Source organism: Carassius auratus, chromosome 44 (assembly GCF_003368295.1).
Source record: "Carassius auratus strain Wakin chromosome 44, ASM336829v1, whole genome shotgun sequence".
Classification (NCBI taxonomy): domain Eukaryota; kingdom Metazoa; phylum Chordata; class Actinopteri; order Cypriniformes; family Cyprinidae; genus Carassius; species Carassius auratus.
The window spans coordinates 2,776,866-2,791,239 of NC_039286.1; the positions used below are offsets into that span (position 1 = coordinate 2,776,866).

At 35.8% G+C, this 14,374-nt stretch overlaps 1 protein-coding gene across 4 annotated transcripts in view; it reads right to left on the minus strand.

Annotated features, from left to right (window-relative positions):
• LOC113062137 (CUB and sushi domain-containing protein 3-like) overlaps window positions 1–14,374 on the minus strand; it is a 365,289-nt gene that overhangs the window by 308,918 nt on the left and 41,997 nt on the right. For all 4 annotated transcript variants that reach the window (XM_026231758.1, XM_026231757.1, XM_026231756.1 and 1 more), the window contains exon 2: window positions 7,740–7,962. In XM_026231758.1, the coding sequence (XP_026087543.1) occupies window positions 7,740–7,962 (223 nt within the window). The remainder of the gene's footprint in view (window positions 1–7,739; window positions 7,963–14,374) is intronic.

The following is a 14,374-nucleotide window of genomic DNA, read 5'->3' on the forward strand; positions in this document are numbered from 1 at the left end:
AAGTGCAAAATCTGCTAAATAAATTAAATGAGTCCTCTTTTTTTCTTTTTAACGTGTCTTGTAATACAAAATCTGTTCACACTAAACCATCAATGAAGGAATATAAACACCAGCAGACAAAGCCCATTATTCCCCCATCTGCTTAAGGAGTTGTTTATCACAACCGCTCTTATTTGATGCTAAAATGCATTTGCAGGCTCTGAAGCCCAGTGACGACAGACCTCAGTTCCATACCTTCACTCATCCGCGGGTGAGTTCACGCCTATCATGCTTGTCCTTGTGCTCCCCATGGATTGCGCTGAATGCTGAGCGGGAGATGAAACAGCATTTCCTAAGGGGTAAACACTGGCAGCCCCTCTTAACGCAACGGAGCGTCACGATTGCTCACTTCAAAGAGTCTTCCTTGCTCACTTTTATACCTATTATGACAAAATTCTAACAGGGCTTGAGGTCTAATTGCGAAACTGTTGGCAAGATGAGGATAAGTAGATTACATCAAGGTGTGGAAAAGATAATCCCGCTGAGGTGAATTTGGGTCGTGAGAGCATGAATAAGATGATTGGCTTGTACAGCTAGACCTCGTTCAATGTTCATCTGATGCAGCACACATGATGGTACAAAGACTACAAGATGAGATGCACCAAACATTTCCAGCTAAAAGGGAAAACAGATTGAAAGTACAAACTGACTCTTTCGCTTTAGTCATTTTAGGATGGACATCAAAAACTGCAAATGAATCATTATCCTTAGATGCGTTTAATTTGTTGTATTTTAAAAGTTGTTTAAGAAAATGTAAAGAAAGTTTAATACAATAATATATATTAATAAAATATTATTTAAAATGTCTATTTTTGTTTTTCAAACAGTCATTGCGTCCAGAATTATCAGCTTTGTGCCTAGAATTTAATTTTGGTGCATCACTAATCATAAGGCCTTGATTTGTGCATGTGTGCATGAATATTCAGACAAGTCTGTTGCGATTTTCTTATACTGAATTAAATACACATTGGTGGTTATTCCAATTCTCAACACATCATACCTACTGTATTCAGTGATTTATCCACTATATAAACAAGTGTGTCACAGTAGTGTCAGATGAAATGGAAACCAGGCATAAACCTTTTATCTCACTCCTTTAAAATGACAACCCCTTATAAAAAGATACATAAAAAACATAACACAAAACAAAACAAAAACAAAGTGGTCCTGATTAAGTGGATAATAATGAAGGCAGTCCCTGCAGCCAAAGCCAAAGGCAATGTTTTGGAGATGAATACACCAAAAGTGTAAAGTCAGGGGAAGGGCGTAAGGGACAAGTGCAGTAGTGAATGATCACAATAGACCAGTGGCTCAAGCACTTCAAGCACTTTGACCACGTGCCAGGCTTGCTCCCTCTTGATTTATGTTGTTTTTACAGGGTGTTGCATGGGCCACAAAGAGGTATAAATGGACCAGCCTGAATGCTTCACTCACAGACATCTGCAAACTTTAATACACAACAACTAGGCTCCAAAATCTAATAGATGTAATTTCTTCTCTAAAGTCTTGGTCACACAGGAAACAGGAATATAGAGGGAAAACACATTTAAATGCATGAGACTGTAATGCAAGTAAGGCTAAAATTACACTAGCAGTGCAAGATATTTTAGGACCATTAGAAAATTCACAGAATCAGTGAAAAGTCCTCTCTGATTATTTTATGTTGGATAAAGTCTGGCCTTCTATTTCTTGGAGAAACATTAGTACTAATGCTAAAATATTCATTCAAGAAAGGTTAAACTGGACTTTCTGCTTTATCTATGCATTATTAACTAGATAGGTAAATGTAAAAAAGCACTTCAATCAGCATTTTAGACTGGAGTAATGGCTGCTAAAATTCAGCTTTGCCATCACAGAAATAAATAATTTGTAAATATATTAAAATTGAAAATATATATTTTAAATATTAATAATATTTTACAATATCACTGTTCTTACTGTTTTTTTATCTAGTAACAGAAAACTATTCATAGGGATATGCCACACATACTGTTAAGACAGACTGAAATGATCAGGGATGCTATAAAACTGAATAATCTTTGGCTAAGTCATTATTTAACTTCATTTTAATAGCTGCTCTTTTTAGTTTGGGGAGGAAGTCTGAGTTCTGAAGGTTACAGTATGTTTTCATACTACACTGAGCTCTTTTATCTTAAAAGATCAAGGAAAAATAAATTCCTCGTGATATGACCTCATTAGGGGTTATTTCTACCTTATCTGACCCTTAAAATCCCTTTCATTAGCATAACCTAATGTAGTCAAGCTGATTCTGTCACAGTAAATAATGTTTTGAACTTGAATAAAACCAGTTAATTTGCATGTTACCACATGAAACATATTTTTAGGTTGTCTGGAAGCACATTTTTTTCACAGTCTACGTCTGAGCAGGAACTTAAGCAGGTGTGGACTGCAGGGTATTCGGCCACCTTATTCAACAACAGATGTTGATGCAATGGACTTCATCATGGTCAACAAGGCATGAAGCATTTCCACGCTGTTGGGCTAATACTGTTATTAGCTTGTGAAATGGAACTCTAACTGCTGCTGCTGCAAGATGAGAAACCGGGTGAGAGTGAGTGAGAAAAAAAAACAGAAAGAGAGGAACATACAGCATTTGGACACTTGTCACACTGAAAATGTGTGACTGTGACAAACAGACAGAAAGTTTAGTCATTACTTTCTGAAAATCTTAACATTTGCTCCAGTTGTTATGGCACGTTCAGGACAATTTAAAAGAGAAGTAGCAAAACTATATATGTCTATGTCTATGTCTATATATATATATATATATATATATATATATATATATATATATATATATATATATATATATATATATATATATTATTGAATCTGAACCAGACTGAATCAGATTGACCTGGTTCAACTCTTAAGTTTAACTTGTTGACTTAATTATTCGGTTTTAACAGTTAGCAGCTGACAGAAGGGGAATTTACTTATATTTTGGTCATATGATCTCAGAAGTCTTGAAATGCAGTACAATACGTCCAATGGACAGTATTGTACTGTCTACTTGACCGGCCCATTCCTCTTTTGTTTTAATTATATTGAAAAGAGTGTCCAAAATAATACAGATACTTTTGGGTAAATATTATATTTAAGTGTGAGGTGTCCAAAAACTTACTTTTGAGGCCACTGTATATAGCATATAAAAATGTGAAGCAGAACAGGATGTTGAATGAACAGCACACTATCAGCTTTGCCATCAAAGGAATACATTATATTTTTAAATACATAAAAATAGAAAAAAAATGGCAATAATGTTTCAAAGAATTTTTAACTGCATTTTTGATCAAATAAATGCACCTTTGGTAAGCATAAGAGACTTCTTTCAAAAAACGTAATACTAGTGTATATTTAAAAATCAATAAATAAATACACTTATTTTAAGCTACCAGACAGTTTTGTTTTTCCAGAATACAGCTGTACATGCAAACACCACATCTTGAGCCTATGCTGCACTTTGCACATTCACCACAAGATGTCAGTAAGCCAAGCTAAACAGTGCAATAGAGATGGAGCCAGAGAAAGAGAGAGAGCCCTCTTTCCCTCTGCCTTGGCTTTGCTCTTGGCAGAAGACACTGCACAGCAACAGACCAGACTGATACTCCTTTACATCCACTAGATAGATAGATAAAACGTAGTCTGTCACTTTCTCTCCCTCTCTCGCTATTCAAAACATGCCACTTGGTATGGGAGACATCTTTCGGGAAGCCACACGAACGACGTGTCACTCGCCTCCTCCAGGCCACTGGAATATAATGGAGTGGCAGACTGTATTCTGAGCCTACAATCGATAGTAACCCAGGGTTGAATGAATCTCCCCTTGCATTCCTAGAAAGTGTAATGAGAGCAACTGGGTGAAGGGGAGAGGTTAGTTTGTGGGTTTTACAGCCTCACAGATGAACGGAATGGCTGTGGTAAGCATTAAGTCTGAAAGCAGTTCAGTTAAAGAGATAGTACACACCAGAATGAAAATTCTCTCATTATTTGCTCTTGTGTGTATACCCTTCTGAGAGGCTGCATGGTCTACACACTAGAAACTGTCATATTATGCTAAGAACTATGTGAAGGGTCTACAAAATATATATTTTTAAATGAGATAAAAATAGTAAATAATGACAGAATTTTCATTTTTTTTTATTTTATTTTTTATTTGTCTGACAGCATCAGAAAGAACTTCCTTGTTGTTGCCGTAAATCACCAATTCAACTGCCAGTGGAATTATAGTTATGAGCACGCAGACATGCTTTATAACCAACTCACAGTCTTCCTGTATTCGCATGAATTCGCATCTCATGCATATGTATGACTTAAAGACACAGGAATTCATTTATTTTAAATCTCAGAACCTCTTGATTTTCACATAACATCTATACGTCAGTAAAATGCTCCTGCGCTGACACCTCGATCAGATGGCAAAACAAACGGCAAATGATTTATGGCGATGGGTAGCTTTGAGTGACAGGACGGGGATGAATAATTGCTGGTGGCTGCTCTTGCTTCCTCTGTCCCATCCCCGCTACATGCTGATGACTAATTACATTGCTAGCTCCACGGGCTAAGCGTCTGCAATTATACCTGGCTTCACTCAGGGGGTCTCTTTCACAGTCTGACACACATAGTGATACCCGGTGTTGCTACATGAACTGTTCGCAGCCCAGCAGCCACATGTATGAGTGATTTCTGCACAGACAGAGGGGGTGCGAGGAGAATAAAAAGAAGAAAATATACAGCATCTTAAAATGAAGGTGAAAGGGAGCACAATGGAATAAGATAAAAGACTATTACTCCCTATTATTTCTCTACTCCCGCTGAGAAGGGAGACTTAGGATATATAGGTTACCACTTTGTGTCTAAAATTAACTGGCTTTACTCCAACAATAACAATATTAATCATGATAATTATATAAAAAATAGATAATAATTATGTGCCAATGAAAGTCATTGAGCATGTTTATATGCACACTAAGTACCGGCTTTAAAATAACTAGTTTTCCCTTTACATGCACATCAGTGACCTGACAATGCAAGTAAGCAGCGTTTACATGACTTCATTATTAAATCAGATTATTTCCATGTAGTGACGTCCAACTATAATTATTTGCATACTTGACTCCGAGTATTCCATACATTTGTCAGTTGTGATGTTAAATTAAGCTTGCAACATGTCAACTTGCAATATGTCAGGAAACTATGTTTTTTTCCGGTCACATATGACACATGCGCACTTCAATATGCGGACAGAAGGCGGGTTATTGTGTTTACACGCCGTGCAAAATTTGAGTAAGAGGCAAAAAATGACCTGTTGCGACTGGTTTAGGCTTATGACCTTACTCCAATAAAATAAATCTGGTCACCACATTGACGTGACCAAGTGCATTTTCAGCTAATTTTCAGCTAATTTTATTATATATATATATATATATATATATATAATAAAATATCATCAGTCAACCATTATATATAAGACATGAGTAATATTTTCACACTGAATGCTAGATGTTTGTGCAGTTACAGTTTGAGAGGGGACGCTTAATTAGCTGCCAACCAAATGATCATTTAAACCTATTTAGAATTCGTTTTGATATTTCTGAGCAAAGCTGTAAATGATTCAGACAGATCTGTACATATTTGAAGATTAATAACTGTTATCTTTAGATGTTAGGTTCAGTCCCTGGCATTGTTAGTTTATAATTAATTGAAACAGCTCTTTTTAGAGTCCCAGCCAGGTCACATGAATAGTCATTACTGATGTAAATTCAGGACGGAAGGCATCTATCACCCATCAAGAGCTTGATCGCCCACACATCTTTCAACGAAAGAATAAGAAAAAACTAAAACAAATGAACAAATGAATTAACAAACATTCAAAACCGGCTGTGTAAAAAGCACTGACACCACACTCACAACATTTTATATAGGCCAGTGCACCTTCTGTATGCTTGAACAGAGATGCCTTGGGGTGGTGGTGGTGGTTGTGGGGGTGGGGTGGGGTGGGGGTCATTAATGTCTAAATGAATCCTGATTAATCAAAATCATTAAATATGGATATATAAGTATATAAATACATATAAACGCTAATGGGCTTTAAGATGCAACAAGGTATTCATGTCAGACCTCTAAGGACGATGGTAGTGGCCATAAAAGAGAATTATATCTCCTTTCAAACAGACAAGAGGAAGAGAGAGAGAAACAGAAAGAGTGCTCAATCTCTAATTGCAGTGCATAATTTAAAACGGCTGAATAGCAACATGCAATTTGTCCATGATGCCAACGAACATGGCGATGCAAGACACAAATGTAGTGCCTGCAGAATCCTGCATTATTTACTTCTTCAACTGTTTAATTAAGCTCTATCATTATTCCTCCTTCCTCTTCTCTGCACATACCCCCTTCTAATATCTCCTCCATGCAACAGAGCAAGACAGAGAGAAGCGGGAGAATGAGAAGAGGAGAATACATAATACATACATACATAGAAAGCAACAAATAGTGGCTGTATTATGTATATATATATATTCAATTTGTTTTAACTTTTTTGATTTTTTTTTCATTTTTCTTTTACAAAAATGTATTAATGTTTAATTTAACCATTAATATTTAACATTTTACATTATATGTGCCAATGGCAATGCAGTCTAAATGGAAAAGACATACCGGACTGCACTATGTCAGCTGGTTAACAGCTGGGATCTGTCAGGCATCGATCCATTCCGCAAATCGGGCTGCAAATCCCTTGATACCACCTTTACTTCACTGCCCAGTGCATAGTACAAGCAAACAAACATGTATGCATTTCTAATGCACAAACATACACACACACACATCTGTCACACTGCAGAACTAAAGAAAAAAAAAAGAAGAAAATAAATTAAAATGCCCATAAATAAATACATAAATAACTTGATCAGGTGCAAGAAATTATAAATTCATATAAATTAACCTAAAATCTGTTGAAAACAGAAAAAAATAAAAATAAATCACAGACTTGATAGCGCAACTTCCATATACCTTACAAACATATTTACTACATAATACTAGATTGTCCTTGTCTATAAGCACGTGGGACACATTCTACTCCAACAAACAAGTTACTTTCTACTCTAAAAATTACCGCAATTCAACGAAGGTAATTGTCATTAATCGTTTATGTTCATCACCACACTGGTGTTGTCATTGCAGACTTACAGGATGTTTGTAGAGTTGATTTAGAGAAAGACATGCTTATTTTCTTTGCAGAGAATTTGTTGTTAAATCCATTCAAAGCCCCACAAATGTGCCTTCTTAAATTATAGGCTTAACTGTAAGATATTTTTATGTTTTATCTGCAGTTGTTTTTGATACTGTATGTAGATTTATATTGCTGAGAGTCACCTGTAAAGGAGAGAGGAGTGCATCGAACAATGGCCAAGTTAGAAAATAGTGCTTACTTTTTTTTAAATATAATTTTTTTGTGCAATTATTCAGGGAGAGTTCTTGGCAGCACTTTCATTTGGGATCATAGTCAAGTTGCTTACAGGCACACCGTAAATTACACTCAACAAAGTGTTTCCTCTATCCTTCCATGATCAGGAATGTGTGGTTTTCTGCATTTTAGTCTCTAATTAACTTGATACAGTTATGGTGCAGCTGTTTGCTTACAGATTTATGCAATGGACACTATAAACAGCACTCACCTAGTCCTGAAGTTAGCTGGGTGTGGGTGTCCATCATAGAGGGATAAAAAGTCATAGTCCTCCTCCACTGCGAATGACTGAAAGACTATTTGAATTCGGTTCCCCTCCTCTGCTACAATAACCCACGTACAGTTTGCCCCATTCTGATATCCATATGGAAAACCAGGACTTTCAATGGTCCCATTCCTTCCTTTTAATGTTCCACCACATGTATATATGAAACCTGTAAAGCGAAAAGAGAGAAGAGTGTTCACTATGGTCAGCAGTATGACAAAATTTTAAGTCAAGTCAAGTAACCTTTATTTATATAGCACTTTAAACAAAACAGATTGTGTCAATGCAACTGAACAACATTAATTAGGAAAACAGTGTGTCAGTAATCCAAAATGACAGTTAAAGACAGATCATCATATCAACACCACTTACAGTATATTTTATGTATTCTGCATAACATTTCAACCAACTTAAACCACATTTTCATGAAATAAATAAATAATTTTATAAAAAATATTTATTTTTCTATTATAGGAGAGATTCTGTGGAAAGATGGTGTGTGCAGACGGAGATGGTTTATGTGTGTTTTATGCTAATTGTTAAAAGCCTAAAATAAAAGGTACAATTATAAAATAATTGCAAGCAGGCTGAATGCACAATGCAGATCAATATTTTCATGAATAAAGTTGTAAATTATGATGCGGTTTTTGTGTGTGTGTGCAAACAAAGTACTCACGACACTTAGTAAAACTTTATAAAATGTCATTTGTAACAAAAAATGTTTTATGTATTTGTGTGCATCTCTTCGAAGAGGACCTGTCTCACAAGCTTTCAGTGGAATTCAATGACATATTGAGTGGAGGAAAGCTTGTTTGTATAATTAAAGCAATCTTCAATTAGATGCCACAGTCATGAGGTCAATGGAAATTCTGTATCATAAACCAAGATGTATGAGGGATAACTTTACATCATACAAAAATAAATAAATAAATAAAATAGTAATAATGTTCCCCATAACAAAAAAGGGCATTGTTGGTTAAAATTTAATTAAACTCAAGTTTATGATAAAAAAAGACAACATTGCACCTTTTATTCTTAATAAAACACTAGATTAACAGCTATTCAGTCACAGAAAACAGCTGTGCACTTTATGTTTCACATGGGAGCAGCTAAGCAGTGAATTAGTATGCCTTTGAGCTTTGCAAGTTATAACTTATTGCCACATTGTGAGAAAAACTGATCTGGGTATGTCTCAAATGGACCATCATTTTGCCCTCTCTCACCCACAAATTCAACACGAGTGACTCAAGCAACACAATTCCCTAAATCCAATCTGATGAATAATGAATCAAGTGAGCTAGTTCTATTATGTATTACAACGCAAAACCTGAGCAGATAACATCTGTTTTGAAGGCAAAGTCTGTCCAGATCTAATCAACGGCGAGCGAGTAGTGCAATCATTTGGAATATCTGTGGGAATGTGGCCACAATGAACCACATTAACCCAGTATTCAGCTCACATCTACGTTTCTTTTCACCTGTTGGCATCCATCAGTTTCTACGTTTTAAGGTAGCAAACATATAAATGCATGTGTGTATATTTTTTAGCACACTATTTCTCTGCCTCAGTAGATTACGATAATCATTGCATGTTTATGACATAATGGTGAAGAATTTGAGTTTAAAATTGATAGTTTACCCAACAAAATGTGTCTTAATTTTCCACGCTCATGTTGTTCAAAGCCTGTATAAATGTCTTTCTTTCTTTATCACAAGATAACATATTTAAAAAAATGTTGGTAACCAAACATTTGCTGGTAGCCATTGACTTCCACAGTACTTTTTTATCACCCATATAATGGAAGTCAATGGAAGTCAATATTTATATATATTTTGATTTAGCTTTTGCCATTGCTATTTCTTTTGGATCTTTAGATGCTTCCCATCTTGCACACTATTCTTAAATTGTCAGACTCTGATGATGGATGACAAAATAACCTTATATAGTTCACACATTAGAAGGTTGCGTACATAGAATATAATAGAATAAGTACATACCCTGATAGCACATGCACATCACAGAGATGACTATCTGACATCAGCATTCAGATCTGCATGACATATTTTGGTTGCACTTTATTTTACAGTTCGTGTACTTACATGTACTTAAAGTATACTTACAGTGTATTTATCTAAGAAAGTTAAACTTTATCTAAGAAAGTTAAACTTAAAGGTAACTACATGGGGTAGGGTTAGGTTTAGGGTTAGTACCTAGGTATTACATAGTTATTCTAATTACTATAATAAGTACATAGTATGTACATGGGGAACAGGACTGTAAAATAAAGTGCTACCCATATTTTTTAGTGTTTGCTCATCTTCAATACTTCTATTTACAATAAGATGTCAAATAGACTTTTAGTCTAAGATGTTTATGATTTAAAATATATATCTAAAACTTGTCTCTTAAAGGTGTCCATAAGATGTTTGTACACAGCAAATGCTTTCAAGATGAAGTGATCTTTAACAGACATCTTGCAGACATATGTGTGCTATCTGGGTAGTGTATATGTTTTGGGACAAAACTTTTATCTCTCTTTTTATTTTGTCAAAACTATTCATTATATATTTTCACAACCCTGTGGTATGCGATCTGCTTCCTGTCATCCCTGAATGATCAGTGGCCCGTCAGTGATTTGGTGTGAATGGTGAAGGTCCTCCAGGCTCTAATTGCACCATAAGCTGCCATGGGAAATTAGCACCAATGTGTTCACCAAGGACTGTGAGGAAGAAGCACTCTATAATGTATACTAACACACATGAACAAAGATTCGTTTCGGCAACTCCTTAGAGTACAGCAAAGGGACAGTGTCTGTAAGGATGAAAGCCAGTAATGTGGTCACTGATGGTCAGTTTTTTTTTTTTTTTGGTTGTAGATTTGCTATGACTACATCCATTGGGTTTCACTTGTGAAAATGACAAGACAGAATGGAGATCTACGTAGTAGCCAAAGCTTCTTTATACAGAAGCTTTATGATACATGTTGTAATAATTCAAAACCGTGCTATTCAGGGAAAATTCATTTTCATTCATGAGTACTTGATTGTGATACCTAAATCAAATTAATACCTGTCCATTGGCCGTAATGAATTTGCACAGGCATTTACCAAATCTGAATGACTTTCAAGGTTGATAAATCACTTTCAGATGCAGTTTAATCTATTTGCATTGACACGGTCCTTTATTAAAGCACCAAAACGTATTCATTGAGAAAAACAAAGTACACCAAAATAGTCAGGATGTGGTTTTGCACACCTGAAAGATGCAATAACAAATAATGAAGTTCAGTCATGACAACTGTCGTAGATAAAAACACATTTATTAGAATATGACTGTGTTCATACACTTGATCTGATACGCTTCTGCAGTGACTGCAGGCAGAACACGACTGCTCTGCTAGACCACAATAAATTGAGAGAAGGAAACGTATGCTGCTACCTGGCAGCACAACACTCCCCAGATACATAAGATGATGACTGTTTTGATGAAATACCCTGTAGGAGATCTAGACAGGTGCTGCGTAAGGGAGGAGGAGGGAAAGTGAGTGCGTAGTCTAACCCTACCTGGTCAGACTGGAATAAAAAAACAAGTCTAGATAGGAAGGAATAGCTCATTGGTTGGTGCAACGGCTGTGAGGCAACCATTCAGCAGCATGTTAGAGTTTCATGACTGAACTAGGCATTTAGTAGATCAGCTCTGGCCATTTCTTCTCCATGTATACTAGCAAACCTTTATTAAATCAATACCATAAAATCACGCATACAGAGAACGATTATAGTCTAAAGTGGCATTTACTGTTATGGAAATAGTTTGTGTTTATGATGCAATAAGAAATGCCACACTTATTTCAGCATCACATGCAATGTATATTTTTATGCATATTTATAGTGGGCTAGAATCAGGTCCAGGGACATTTGAGAAAATACTGCACTTGTACAACTGTTACAGTCTTTATAAGCTTTCCATTGAAAAACAGCGATCTGTCGTCGATGCTTGCAGCTTAGATCTTTATAATGATACATAGATTGTCAAGATTAAATTTGTCCCGTTTCATTTAATCTATTCATAAACACTGACACGTGCAAGTTGAAAGGCGTTCAGGACAAGGAAGTGTTTGTGCTGGCTAAGAGGTTAAAATGTTAGCGAATATTGTAGACAATCAGGAATTTTGTGATGCTATAAAAGTACAAGTATATATCAATTTCTGTAACATCAGTTTTTTTTTGTTTTTTAAAGAATTGAGTAAATTGTGATTGTGGCTCAACAGAAGCTATAAAAGGAACAAGAGTATACCTTTCTAATGCACCTACTGTACAAGTACGCTTTAACCTTATTTTGATTTTTAGAGGTAAATTTGATTTATATGCACCTCTAAGCCACGATATGTAGGATAGAAAGAGAAAAGTACAATGAAATTGATCTGTTTACAGGCTATATTGCATTAGCTAAGCAAGTTTCAAGTTTCAAGCTAAATACACTATGACTTTGTCATGTATAATTGTTTGTTGATAGTACCAATCTTAGTTTCAAGAATTCAACGTGAGACACACATTTCAACCAGATCACACGCCACAACCTTGTATTTCTCATGGTGAGAAGTAAGGGATAACTTGTCCTGCTATATACAATTAATGGATGAGGTGCAGGCATATGGAGGGAAGTTCTTTGCCAAGTTCATAGCTGTCTCAAGTTATCCCAAGTTTAAATGCCACCTGCCAGCCAATCAAATTACAGTATGTTATCCCTCTGCAAGCACATTTGTTACTAGGCAACATGGATGTGTACACACACAGAGTGTAAGTTGGAAGTGCAAGATCCGATGAATTTCCTTTTTTTTTCATGTTTGACTTTTTGATTTTATGATTCCTGGATGAAATCACTTGTCTGTGATCAAAGATAGTGAGAGCTGATGTTGGGGAATATAGTAAAATACAGTCAAAAACTCTCCAACTGCTTTGCAATCAGAAGCTTTAACTTAGCTTTGGCTACCTGATTCTAATAATGTTATATTAGAGATTTTATTACAATTGGTAAATCTGATAAATGCATCCAAATAAAATAAATTGTTTTATATATTTCAAAAATATAAATGTATTAAAAATAAAAATAAATTTGGCCCCAAACAAGCCAACTAAACAGCAGTAGTCCATGTACAGTAAATACAGTACACATACAGAAGGACTGTGTGTACGTTTCCGGCAAATATGATTTTAATTGTTTATTGTTTTATTGTTTATTGTTTTACATAGTATTTTTGTAAAATATAAAACTATTTTTTTCAATGAATTTATCGGTCTTAAAAAATAAATAAATGTGCTCTGCATTTAATCAATCCAAAGTGCACACACACCCAGAGCAGTGGGCAGCCATTTATGCTATGGCACCCAGGGAGCAGTTGGGGGGTTCGATGCCTTGCTCAAGGGCACCTCAGTCATGATATTGAGGGTGGAGAGAGCACTGTACATTCACTCCCGTCACCTACAATCCCTGCCAGTATGAGACTCGAACTTGCAACCTTTCGGTTAAGAGTCCAAATCTCTAACAATCAGGCCACAACTTCAGATTTATCAGTTGTTATAATTTCTAATTGTGCTGGTCAATTATGAACAATAGGTTCATAAACTTGAGAGACTTGAGCGGAGCCGAGGGGCTGCTGCTGAACATTTTTGTGCGGCTCCTCCCCTAACAGGTGTTATCTCACTCCAAACTTTTGATATAACTTGAGAGTCCTAGTACTAGTCATGCTAAGGTAAACTTAGAGAGTAATTCGGGTTAAAGAAAAGTAAATGCTACCCACAGAGAAATTGTTTTCCATTGATGAGGAAAAAAATCTCTAACATTTCAAGCGTATCCCCCCTTATGCAAGTCCACAGAGATAGAAGACAGTTGGAAGATTGTCCAGTTCCCACCATTACTTAAGTAACAAGATTAATACAGATTTTAGCCCACTAAATCTAATATGCAGGCGAAAAGAGCTCAGTGTAGCATCTGAGAAGCTGCTGATAAAACAAACTGACATGCCTATAATGAAAAAAAATCCTCACCTAATTAAGATTTACTATTTATCGTTCTTCTCTCCTTTAAGGGGCTAATTAACATGGGAGATAGAGGAGAAGTGTAGTAGAGTTGGACTTAAAGGGTTAGTTCACCCAAAAATTAAAATAAGCCCATAAATTACTCATCCTCAAGTCATCCTAGGTCAGGAGTCTGCAACCTTCAATGTCAAAAGAGCCATTTTGTCCCCTTTCCCACCAAATACAATTCATGTGGAGCCAGAACATAATTGATCCCCAAATAAAGATAAGGCATTTAGCTAAAGTGTTAACCCTCACTTTAGCTAACCCTCAAGGGAATAAATATTAGATGGGAGGAAAATACATATTTTAATAATGTCTCTCACAGTTATATCATTGGGTAATTATAAGTCGCGGGCATCAGGGAGCCACTAAACTGCTTTTGAATGCGTATTCCATTTTAGTTTCGCTTTCACTTTCGAGATTCAAGGAGAGGCAGTACTACTTACATTACCACACATTTTACAAGATTAGATGTTTGTCAGTGGTGCTTAGGATCTACAAATC